Source organism: Crocodylus porosus, unplaced genomic scaffold (genome assembly GCF_001723895.1).
Source record: "Crocodylus porosus isolate Cpor-Errol unplaced genomic scaffold, CroPor_comp1, whole genome shotgun sequence".
Lineage (NCBI taxonomy): Eukaryota > Metazoa > Chordata > Crocodylia > Crocodylidae > Crocodylus > Crocodylus porosus.
Window position 1 is genome coordinate 51433700 of NW_017728950.1, and position 12003 is coordinate 51445702.

General features: G+C 43.0%; 1 protein-coding gene across 1 annotated transcript in view; it reads left to right on the plus strand.

Annotated features, from left to right (window-relative positions):
* The window catches only part of FREM1 (FRAS1 related extracellular matrix 1), a 131809-nt gene that overhangs the window by 47675 nt on the left and 72131 nt on the right, over positions 1 to 12003 (plus strand). The window contains exons 7-11 of the mRNA XM_019554740.1: positions 1459 to 1507; positions 2468 to 2599; positions 7990 to 8334; positions 9054 to 9196; positions 10394 to 10590. Coding sequence (XP_019410285.1) covers positions 1459 to 1507; positions 2468 to 2599; positions 7990 to 8334; positions 9054 to 9196; positions 10394 to 10590 — 866 coding nt within the window. The remainder of the gene's footprint in view (positions 1 to 1458; positions 1508 to 2467; positions 2600 to 7989; positions 8335 to 9053; positions 9197 to 10393; positions 10591 to 12003) is intronic.

Consider the following 12003-nt stretch of genomic DNA (forward strand, 5'->3'; position numbering starts at 1 on the left):
ACTAGAAGGGATGGACAGGCTGTAACTGGATCTGGACAGGTTACAGGGGTGGGTGGATGAGAATAAGATGGGATTCAATACTGACAAGTGCAGGGTACTGCACCTAGGGAGAAAGAACAAGCAGCATACCTATAGGCTGGGGAACTCCCTTCTCGTCAGCACAGAGGCAGAAAAGGATCTTGGAGTTATTATAGACTCCAAGATTAACATGGGCCGCCAATGTGAGGACGCAGTCAGGAAGACTAACCGCACCTTGTCATGCATCCACAGATGCATTTCAAGCAGGTCCAAGGAGGTGATTCTCCCCCTCTGTATGATGTTGGTCAGGCCACAGTTGGAATATTGCATCCAGTTCTGGGCGCCGCACTTCAGGACGGATGTGGACAACATTGAGAGAGTCCAGAGGAGGGTCACTCAAATGGTCAGGGGACAGCAGGGCAGACCCTACGAGGAGAGGCTATGAGACCTGAATCGGGTCAGCTTCCACAAGAGAAGGCTGAGAGGGGATCTGGTGGCCATCTATAAACTGGCCAAGGGGGACCAGCAGGCAATGGGAGAGTCCCTGTTCCCTCAAGCACTACTGGGACTAACAAGGAATAACGACTATAAGTTGATGGAGAGTAGATTCAGGCCAGACATCAGGAGACACTACTTCACAGTCAGGGCGGCTAGGATCTGGAACCAACTTCCAAGGGAAGTGATGCTAGCTCCTACCCTGGGGGTCTTTTTAAAAGGAGGCTAGATAGACACACCTTATTGGGGTCGTTTGATCCCAGCATTCTTTCCTGCCCATGGCAGGGGGGTGGACTTGATGATCTGTTCGAGTCCCTTCTGACCCTACCGACTATGAAACTATGCAGAGTGGTCTTTTGTTCTAATTGTGGAAGAACATGGATTTGGGGGTATTTGAAAAAATGGATTTGGGATGCTGCTGCAGCAGTCCAGCTAGCAAAAGGGGTAGTGTTCCCAGATACCAATTGGCTGGACCCCAGAAGCTCCTCTGAGTGAGTAGCCCTGAGCTGCTTGCTAGTGCGGGTTTTAATATTCCTGGGGCCAGCACAAGACAGGTTTTTATACTGCTGGGGCCAGCACAGGTGCTGGCCCTAGGCTCTAGCTCCCCCTGGGTGCAGATCTGGGAGGAGACAGGCAGGGTTATTTTGCTTCAAGTGGCACGTTTTGCCCTACACCAAAGTGCATGTCTGGGCATGTGCACTGAAGTGAAAAGCCCCAGCTCAAATTTGCACTGCTGTATTTGAGCTGCTGCAAGCGGATGTGCTTGCATGTGTGGACATGTCCACAGAGTAGAGATTTTTGGTGGTAGATGGCTCTTTAACTTAGTCGAAAAAGACATAGTAAAATTCAATAATTGGAAACTGGAGTTAGACTAGAAATAATATGCAGTTTACCCAGTGTGGGGCATTCAGTTTATAACAACACCAATATGTTGTTATTCTTCAGGATACTCTGTTTGGATCCTCTAAAAGATTTGCCCTAATTGAGACAGAATGTATGGACTTAATGTAGGAGTTCCTTGGAGAAATTCTGTGGCCCATGGTATTCAATGTGTCATACCAAGCATCATAAATATAGGTGGACTTAAAATATAAGTGTGAGGTTTGAATAACCCAGGAGATATTTTGTTGTCATTTACTGAGAGGCTATTCTGTCTTGTCTCTGGCCAATGGATTCTGATGAAGAATGGAATTTAAAGCAGTTAAAGGTGTGTCTGGATTTCCTTGCTACTTTGACAATATTGATATATTAATATGCATTTATATTAATACTTATAAATATCCATTCATCATAAACTGTGGGTACATTTCCACTATTAACAACATAATCTGAAAATATGTACTAGATATCAGTGCTGTTAATTAAAAGCAAGAGCTTATTTTGTCTTCTACACTAGTCTGCGCTTGTGGATAGTATACCTGAAGGACCTGAAGAAGACAGCACTGCTGCCACAGTGGAAGGGATTACTTAAAAGAACAGTACTTGGCCTACTTTTTTATCTAACCCAAACAGAAGTTAATGCCTGAGGAAAAAGATGTCCTATGCCCTGAAGGAACTTTGCTATGGTTCATGGACAAGAGAAATTAATTTGAAAGCTGGAATATTCCATTGATGAAACACAACCTTACATTTTCCAAACACTGTGAATTGTCAATAGCTGATGTAAATTGTCAAGATAGTACATAGGCAGGGGTTGGTCTGGGAAAAAGATTGTATTTTAATTCTGCAAGAGAGATATAAAGGCTATAGACCAAAATATAAGCAGTAGAATAGAAAGTACTATAAGGATGTTAAGTCATTTTTAAATGTCTATTTGCATGCAGTTATGGAGATGGGATTTAATTTGTTTTTTCTCCTGACCATTTGTATAAAGCCTTAACAAAGTCACACTAACAATCTTGTCTGTTATCTAGTTATATATATGCTTTGCCGAAGTTATTTTCTATCTTTCTAGGTCTCAATCTCCTAGAGGGGCAATCCCGACCAATCACATGGCAACAGTTTCAAATTGTAGACAATGACAACATTAGTGGTGTTCGTTTGGTCACAGTTGATGGCTTGAATCATGGGCACCTCACTGTAAGAGGTAATTTGCCATTGACTTTTATATTTGCTCTAGTAAGAGCCAAAATAAAATTCATGTCAGTATAATGTTATTAGCCTTGATTAGCCTCTGTCACAGACCGCTGTTGTTTAAGAGTGAAATTTCCCCACTCTACAAAAGTCAGATTAACAAAAACATATTAAGGTGCCTAAAGAAGCAGTTGGATGGCCAGAAAGATATTTTCAAAATACCTCAGTTGATTAGGAAAATTAATGGCAGTGAACTGTCTACTATACTTAGATGCTCTGAAGTCCCACTTGGAGCTTATCTGCATCTTTAGAAGTCTGAATACCTTTGTAAATCTATATAAAACCTCAAATCCCCAAGTCCTCAGTTCAGAACTTAACCTGTATAGAGGTCTTGCTACTGGTCCTATGCGAAGAAGTATTACTCAAGTGAACAAATTCATATGAAGGCTGTGCATAGTGGATGTCATTCTGTTCTTCATAACAAAGTGTAAATCAGGAGTGCAACTCCACTGAGTAGAGTTATATTAGTGTAAAGACAGTATGCAGGAGTGGAAAATATGGGCCAGTATGGCTTCATGTTGCTCTATGATATTTTAAAAGAAGAACAAAATCAAGGTTGTTTTTCTTTTGCAAAACTTCATTTGGAATAGCTGAAGTATCTCAACCTGTGCTTTTACCCAGAATTTCAATTAATGTTAGTTTGATCAGTGTTTGAACTGAGGGAACATAATCCAATACTGCTCTACAGGATTTCTTTTCCTTTCCAGTTTGTCAAACCTATATTGGATGATGGCGTTAATTAAATCACTATAGGAACAAATCTGTTAGCTAACTTGTGCTCCCTCTGTTGAGTGGCTATGCTTACCGCACCTGAATAATAATGTGCAGTAGAGCTTATATGAAGATTGAGTATTTTTATAATAGCATTTTTATACAAATCTTTTTAGAAAAATATATTATTCTTTAAGAAGTGAATTTAAATAAACAAAAAATACGTTAATTGAGTAACCATATTCCAGGTAAAATTTAATTACTTTCTTTTCCTGCTTCTTTGGTAAAAATGATGCTGAAGAATAATGGAGCTTGCTGACTTTTGAGAGCTGGACAGTTGACCGGACAGCAAGGGAACATTGGGAACCCCTTAACCTTGCTGACTTGTAAATAGGCATTTAGAATACTGAACTGTTTAATTTTCCAGTAGATTATAAACAATAAAATTATGGACCTAAACTCCTTCATAAGATCACTGTTAATCCTTAAATCACATCAAATCTTAACTTCACTGAGCTTTGATCTAGTGGGTGATGTAACGGTATTATTTAGAGTTTATTGAAGATGAATAGTTTCATTATTTTTAAAAACTGCTGGGTCTAATCCTTTATTCCATTATATCAGCTATTATGATGGAATAGCTCTACTTATACATTGATCAAAGTGAGAACTAGGGAATAGTTAAAATAGTTTCTTTGAAGAAAAATGGGACATCGTCACTATAACAACTAGAGATGTAAACAATCACTCCTTGTATTATGAACAGCATATATGAAAAATACTATGAAAGATCTAATTGACTTTTCAGATTTTATGGGGTTTTTTATAAATTTTGCATTTTACTTAGTTTGACATGACATTTAGCTGCTTGCTATCATTCTCACTGTTACTGTCAGTTTTGCTGGTTCTTACTTATTAGCACAATGTTTTTTGTGGTTTGGGAAATGTTTAAACTAAGTTTAAATTTTTAATTAAAATTAACCCACTCAGTCATGAAATTGTTTTTTAAAAATATTTCATTTAATTGTTTGATAGAGAACAGCACAAATGATATAATAATATACCTCTGCAGGACAAAGTAAATATAAAAAAAGAAAGAGTTTTAAGTAGAGGCAGCACAAACTTCAAATATGCATTTTCTTTATTCTAGCAAGATATTATCTGAAGTCTTTGATGATACATGCAATGCTATTGCTATAGCTTTATAAACATTATATAAATTCCACAGCATTACCTACAATATATAAATTCATACTGAGATGTCAATTTCCATCAGCCATGAGCAGAACCAATGTAGCTGTGTTGCCCCAGATTGGGCAATTGGATTAGGAAACAAACTGTGATTGATCACAATCCAAACTCTGTTTTCTTCCATTCTTTTCATGGGAGGGCTGGCGTAAGAGCACTTCCCATGCCCCAGGGTAGCCAATTTGCAGCACACGTGTCACCAGCAGTACACAGATTTCATAAATTTCATAGACATTAGAGTTAGAAGGGACCTCATGAGATCATTGGGTCCAGCCCCCTGCCCAAGGGGCTGGAAGTCAGCTGGCATCAGATGATCCTGGCAAGATAAGCATCCAAGCATTTCTTAAAGGTATCCAGAGTAGGTGCTTGTACCATTTCTGGGGGGAATCTATTCTAGACTCTGGAGACTTGGACAGTAAAGAAGTTTTTCCTTATGTCTAGGCTAAAATGGTCTTCCAGCAGTTTGTGACCATTAGACCTTGTCTTCCCTTGGTGGGCCCTGATGAACAGACATTCTCCCAGTTCCTGATGCACATCCCTTATATACTTATAGGCAGCCACCAAGTCACCCCTGAGCCTTTGCTTCTCCAGGGTGAAGAGTCCCATGCCTCTCAGCCTCTCTTCATAAGGCCTGTTTTCTTGGCCACTAATCACGCATGTGGCAAGCCTCTCCATATCCTTTCTAAAGTGTGGAGCCCAGAATTGAATGCAGTACTCCAGCTGCAGCCTCACCAAGGCTGAGTAAGTGGGAGGATAGCTACTTGGGTCTTGCTTGAGATGCATTGGTAGATGCAAGCCAGAGTTTCATTTGCTTTGCCAGCTGTGGCATTGCATTGGTGGCTCATGTTCATCTTGTGGTCAATCATAACCCCCAAATCTCTTTTGGTCGTGGTGCTAGTGAGTGTAGCACTGCCGAACCTTTAAGTATGATGTGGGTTTTTATTCCTGAGGTGGAGCACTTTGCATGTGCAGCTTCTGTGTGTGGCACGCAGCAGACAGGGGAAGAGACAGGCAACACAATAGCAGATAGGATAGGGAGCAGAAAGCAGAGCAGCAAATCAGGCAGTGGAAGGGGATCAAAGTGGAACTCAGAGGGTGGGGGGCTAATTTGTGACATGCCTGATAAAAAGTTTGTCCCCTACTGCCATACCCATCCTTTTTCTCTCCCTTCCCCATATCTCCTCCTCTACCCCCCCCAGCCAGGAGAGTAGTGAGCTCAGTGACCTAACTAGTTGTAGGTGAATGGCATGCTGGTCCTAGGCATTTCCTTTCCTTTTTTGTGTCCTTGTGTGACAAGGCATTTAGCAGAATTTACAGATTCATTGGAATCTGACAGGCAGCTCTGTGAGCAGTTCTGCTGTGGCCTCACAGTTTTGACCTCTGGGTTGTCAACCATGTGCTTTAGTACCCATGCCATCCCAGCCCTGCCCGAGGCACTGATTTAGTGGGCATGCCCAAATGGCAGCATCTGAGGAGCCTGTTCTGGGGCAACAGCCTGCATCTGGGGAAGTAAGAATGTAACACCTCCCCACTGCCTCCTTTCTCATGCATCTGTACTCAGGGCTCCAAACATTTCTAGCTATGCCTCTGATGAATGCACAGAGGCTTCTCTCCCAGCAACTCTGATATCCTGCATAATAGCTGCCTTATTCTCTTGCCTGGACACATAGGACAAACCACAGTCCTGCCATCAATAAATTTCTTAGCACATATCTTTCTTCTAATGAGCAGTTAGACATCAAGCCTCAAAGGAAAGCCTAGAGCTAGGACTCCAGTTCAGCAGAGGTTACAAATAAGGGTCCTGCTCCAATGCCTACTGAAATCTGTGCAAATACTCTTGTTAACATCACTGAACATTAGATTCAACTGTTTGCTAATTATGTAGCATGCTGTTATGCTATGTGTTATTGTGTGGCAAAATGTAGGGCCTAGTCCTAATATCTGTTGACTGATCAAAGAAGACTTCCTAGCGTATGGTACGCTATATGCCAAGTTGGACATAGCGCATCAGGGGCTTTTGCTTCTGTTGTATTCTGTAGCGCAATGTTCAATTTCATTCTCTCGGCACCATCCTATAAAGAGTTTTGTGGGAAATGCCAACGAAAAACCATGGGATCTCCAACTAAGTTGAACCTCCTTTCAAATTACAGGGATTGGAAATTCTCTAGCTATTCCTGCTTCCTGCTGATATTCCACAGCCTTTAGGTGGGGGAGTGTCCTGCCCCTGTTTGCATGTGCATCCCAGAGTTGGCTGGGACCCGCCCCAAAACATGATAGGAGCCCACCCTTGGCAGCTCCCAGGGCCAGGGACCAATCTCCCAGCCCTGGCTGTGATTGTGGAGCTGGGGCCAGGAGCTGCCTGCTGTTGGGGCAAGGGTGCATTGTCCTGGCCTGGGTTCTGTGATTAGAGCCCACCCTGGAAGCAGGCAATTGCCAGGGGCAGGGAGCAATGTCCCAGCCCTGGCTATGATCACAGAGTTGGGGCTGGGAGCTCACTGCATGAGGAGAGTTGCCCACCCAGCCTGGAGCTGGCTGGGACCTGCCCCAGAACAGGACAGTTCCAAGTCAGCCCCAGGCTGCATAGGGAAGTCTGCACATACAGTCCAGAGCTGGCTGGGACCTGTCCTATTTCAGGGCAGGTCCCAGCCAGCCCCAGGCTGCACATGAAGACTTCCCCATGCAGTCTGGGGCTGGCTGGGAACTGTCCTGTCCTGGGGCAGGTCCAGCCAACCTCAGGCTGTACAGGAAAGCTCTGCTAGGCACAAGACTTGTCCCCATGTGCATGGGGTGGGAGAGCTCTGCAGCAACAGCTGTCTTGTGGCCTGTGCACATTAGGACGCCTCTTGATGTGTACAGGGCCAGGAGACAGCTGCCACTGAAGCTGGACCTGTGCTCCTTGTCAGTCCCTGGGCTAGCACCCAGGGGGAGCCTGAAGCTCCCCTGGGTGCTACAAGGGGGGCAGGGCAGGGTGAGGGCAAATCTGCTCCCAAGAGGGAGCACGTGTAGACATTCTGCTCAGTAGGCTTACTGCACAGTATTTTACTGTGCAATAAGCCTACTTTGAATTAATAGCATGTGTAGACACACCCAGTGAACTGAAAACAGTGGTAGTTTGAAATTGCTCATGTCTTCAAAGGGTCTATGCTGCAAATTGCCATTTTAAATTTAATTTGCCACTACAGTTACTGTTAGCATAGCTGCCCAAACCCTGTTTCAATCTATTTTAATGCTCTTCCTGTTGGATGTATTTTTAATGAATTTTTACCCCTCTTAAAATTCATAGAACATAGAACTGAATTAGAACCCCTGAGCTATTGAACACAATCATAGTCCCTTTGGCTGAATTATATACCTTTAAAACCTCTTCTTTTATTGTTTTGACAGGGGGGAAAGGATTCATGTTCACAGTCTCTGATCTTAAGACTGGAGTTGTTTGCTACCATCACGATGACAGTGACTCTACAAAGGATTTTGTGGTCTTCAGGATTTTTGATGGCCGACACAGTATTCGTCACAAGTTTCCAATCAACATCCTACCTAAAGATGACAGTCCCCCTTTCCTTATCAGCAATGTTGTTATTGAAGTGTATGAAGGGCAGACAGTTTTGATTCAAGGCTCCATGCTCCAGGCTTCTGATGTAGACTCCAGTGATGACTACATATTCTTTAATATGACCAAACTATTGCAGGCTGGGGAGATTATGAAGAAACCAGGGCCAGACCTCATAGGTAATATAAGTTATCCACAGCAAAAAAGATTTTTAAATTTTTTTCTTAATCAAGGAAAATAGTCATGGCTATGTTCCTCAGAATAATGCAGTTTTTCAACCATTTCTGGTCAGACATTTCCATCACAGAAGGGCAAATTTTGCTAACAGTTACTTTGTATAAATCCATTGACTTACAATGATGCTATTGTGAATTTACACCAGATTTACACTGTAATTGAGAATAGAATTGGCCCAGGGTCACCTCATTTTGAGTGCATTTCTTTAATTTTTTTTTTTACTAGAAAGATGTAGATGGTCAAAGAGCTTTTCTTGCCCTATTTGAAAGTTAGAGGTTGGTACTTATGAGATATATGCAGAGTGCAAAGTTTCTCTTGTTTCACAGCTGAATACAAAATATTTTTGTTAAATTTGTTCGATTGTCAAATTGCATAAATTCACTTTTGTCCTTTTCTCTGGGCTTTGGCATTGTCACTGAGATTTCTGTTGCTTCACTTTTTTAACAATCTTGAAGAAACATAGAAAGAGAGTTTGTGATCCCTTCATTAGCTGCATTAGACAAAGTAAAAAATCTTATAGGAGACAACACCTTCATGAAAATGAAGGTGGGAACAGAGTCAGTTGATGTCCTGGAAAGTTGGGATATAATTTTTATCAGCATGATTGAAAATTACAAATAGTTCTATGAAATGTGTTTTTTTTATCTTTCTGATTCAACAGGATATCCTGTCACTGGCTTCTTTCAGAGAGATCTATTCAATGGAATAATTTATTATCGGCACTTTGGAGGAGAAATATTTGAAGATTCCCTGGAGTTTGTCCTTTGTGATAGTCATGACCCTCCCAATCTCTCAGAGCCACAGGCATGAAAATTGAGGATCTCTTGTAGAATGTGGAGTTAATGTCAAGACACCTGCAATATTTCCTAAATGGCTGTTGAAACCCTTAAGACTTTGCCAGTCCTAAAAAATTAGGATAGAACCTAAAATCAAGCTAAGTTCTCTCCTGCATGCACATCATCAATTTAAAAAAAAATCTTCAGACCAAATTCCCCATCTCATTTATAAATCTTCAGTTCTCTTTAACACCTTTGCCTGTTTGAAAATTGTAGGAAGTTTGCAAAAAGATATGAATGAAGACTTTGAACTAACCTTAAAGTTACAGATCTTAAAATGGTTTCTTTGATAGTATTTGACAGTTAATTTGATTAAATTTAACTTTGTCTTGAATTTAAAGGGACATTCCCAACATATAATTTGACTTGCTGGACTGCATTATAATGCAGCACAGGACAGCACAGCACAACATTCTGGTTATCATAGAATCATAGACAATTAGGGTTGGGAGGGACCTTAGGAGATCATCTACTCCAAACCCCTGCTCAAAGCAGGACCATCCCCAACTAGATCATCCCAGCCAGGGTTTTGTTGAGCCAATTATATATTAGCTATACAGAGAAACTGACCCTCATTTTCAGGTTCATTCTGAGAAAATATAGGTTTTCTCCCAAAGATGACAGCACTCCACACTAATACATTTAATGTTTCTGCAACTGTCAATTTGGGGCATTACAGGCCACTTACAGTCCAATTATTGGGGGCCCTATTGTAGGCCAACCCTGAGTATAAATTGAGTGTTACGGTTCTTTTGTTTCTTTTGTTGTGCTTAAGGAAGTTTGACATGATATGACATGAACAATCAGGCCGTTTATTTTTACATGTTAATGAGTGAACATAATTGGGTTAGTGCCCTCCTATTGCTTAAAAATGTTTGCTACCCAGCACTGCTGTTGTAACCGATAGTAGCTAACTGGTGTAAATTGTAAGGTCTTCAGACAAAAAAAGAAAGAAATATAGCTAGTATAACTGTGTGCATGCTGAAGGAAAATATAAATTGAAAGAAGGATTTCTACTTTTAATATTTATTCGAGATGTTTTAAAAATTAATTATAGATACCCTGCTGGTTCCTCTGCAGCATGACTCTATGGACATTCAAAATATTTAGGGCATTTACAATATTCTAGAAAACCTGCAATGTTTTTCTGCATTTTTTATTTTAGGTGGTGATAGTGCATATTATTCCTGTGGATGATCAGCTTCCAAAAGAAGATCCAGGGGCTACCCGTCACCTGATTGTCAAGGAAACTGAGATTGCTTATCTAACTAAGAAACAGCTCCATTTCATAGACATGGAAGAAAAAGAGAGGGACCTCATCTACACAGTAACCACCTCCCCATTCTTCTCTTCCATTCATGGGTATGTGTGATCTAACGGACACTCCACATAGAAGAAAGTCTGATTCCATGTGGCAGGAGAGGGGTTGGTGGTAAAGTAAATATTGGTGCTTTGGTGCAGACACTACAGCTTCAATATTGTAATTGCCTCTTGTGCAGGTTAGGACTTTGCCCAAATGCAGCCAGCTGCAGGACTGAGGTCTACTATATTAATTAACTTGTGAGTTAAAGCCCAAAAAATGAGAGAGAGGCAGCATCATGTGGTTGAAAGAGAGAGATAGAACATACCATGATGGGGCAAGCTTTCACGCCTGGTGCAAGCACCATCCTACATCCTGTCTATGGGCCAGCCGCTCACCTCACTCTGCTACTGCGCCTTGATGTAATAGTATTGAGGTGTGAATTAGGCAGGAGGCTGCCCATTTTGAACCCCAATGTTTAGGGGGGTATCCGCAGCTTTGTTCCATCCTGTAGCAGGGGGCCTACCAGGGCTGATCTCTGCATGGCCCGCCCACCTGTTCTTGGGCAAACCACCCGCCTTCTCGCCCGCCATGCCTTGGTCTTAATTGATTAATTAATAGCTGTAATCAGGTGGGAGGCTGCCCATTTACTGCCCCGCTGCTAGGGGTTGCTATCTGCGGCTCCATTCCTCCCCTACACCTCAGCCCAAGTCTCGCTGATGACATCCTGACGTTCTCATATGCGCCAGTCCCCCACAATAGGGCCCAGAATCCTGCTGTAGGACCCCTAACTGAGTTCCTCCCTTCAGATGGACTCTGCCACCATCATACTGGGCCACATATCTCCCTACCACCAGTTCCCCTTCTGGTGTGGTCCCCTCACTGGGACCTTCGGCTCACACTAGCCCCGGCCCACCTCCAGGCCAGTTGGGGCCCCAGGCCCCTGGCTCTTGGGCATCCCTCTCAGTGGGCCTCCTTGCCCTTCTGACCCTCGGTCCTGGCCCCTGCCTGGTCCAGTCAGGGGAAGCTCTGGCAGGCCTTGATGTATGACCCATACTCTTATCCCTGGGTCCTCCTCCACAGACGTGGGGAGCTGGGGTTACCTCACACCACAACTGGCGCCTCATGGTCTCATGGGGGACTCTCACTCCCCACATGGGTAGCAGGTCATGGTGCTACTACTGGTGTTATATTCGACCCACACTCTGCTCCCCACATTGGAGGACTTACTGGGGTCAGGACTCAGCTCTCTGTCTCTGGCTGAGCCCCCTCTCCCTTCACTGGGCTCCACATTGCCTCTCCCTGGGGCTTTTGATCACTCCCCACTCTTGCTGTGGCTCCACAGCACTGCCCCCTCTCAACTGGGGCTCAGATGTTATATTTGACCCAAACTCTGCCTCCCCACATTGGAGGACTTACTGGGGTCAGGACTCAGCTCTCTCTCTCCCTGGCTGAGCCCCTTCTCCCTTCACAGG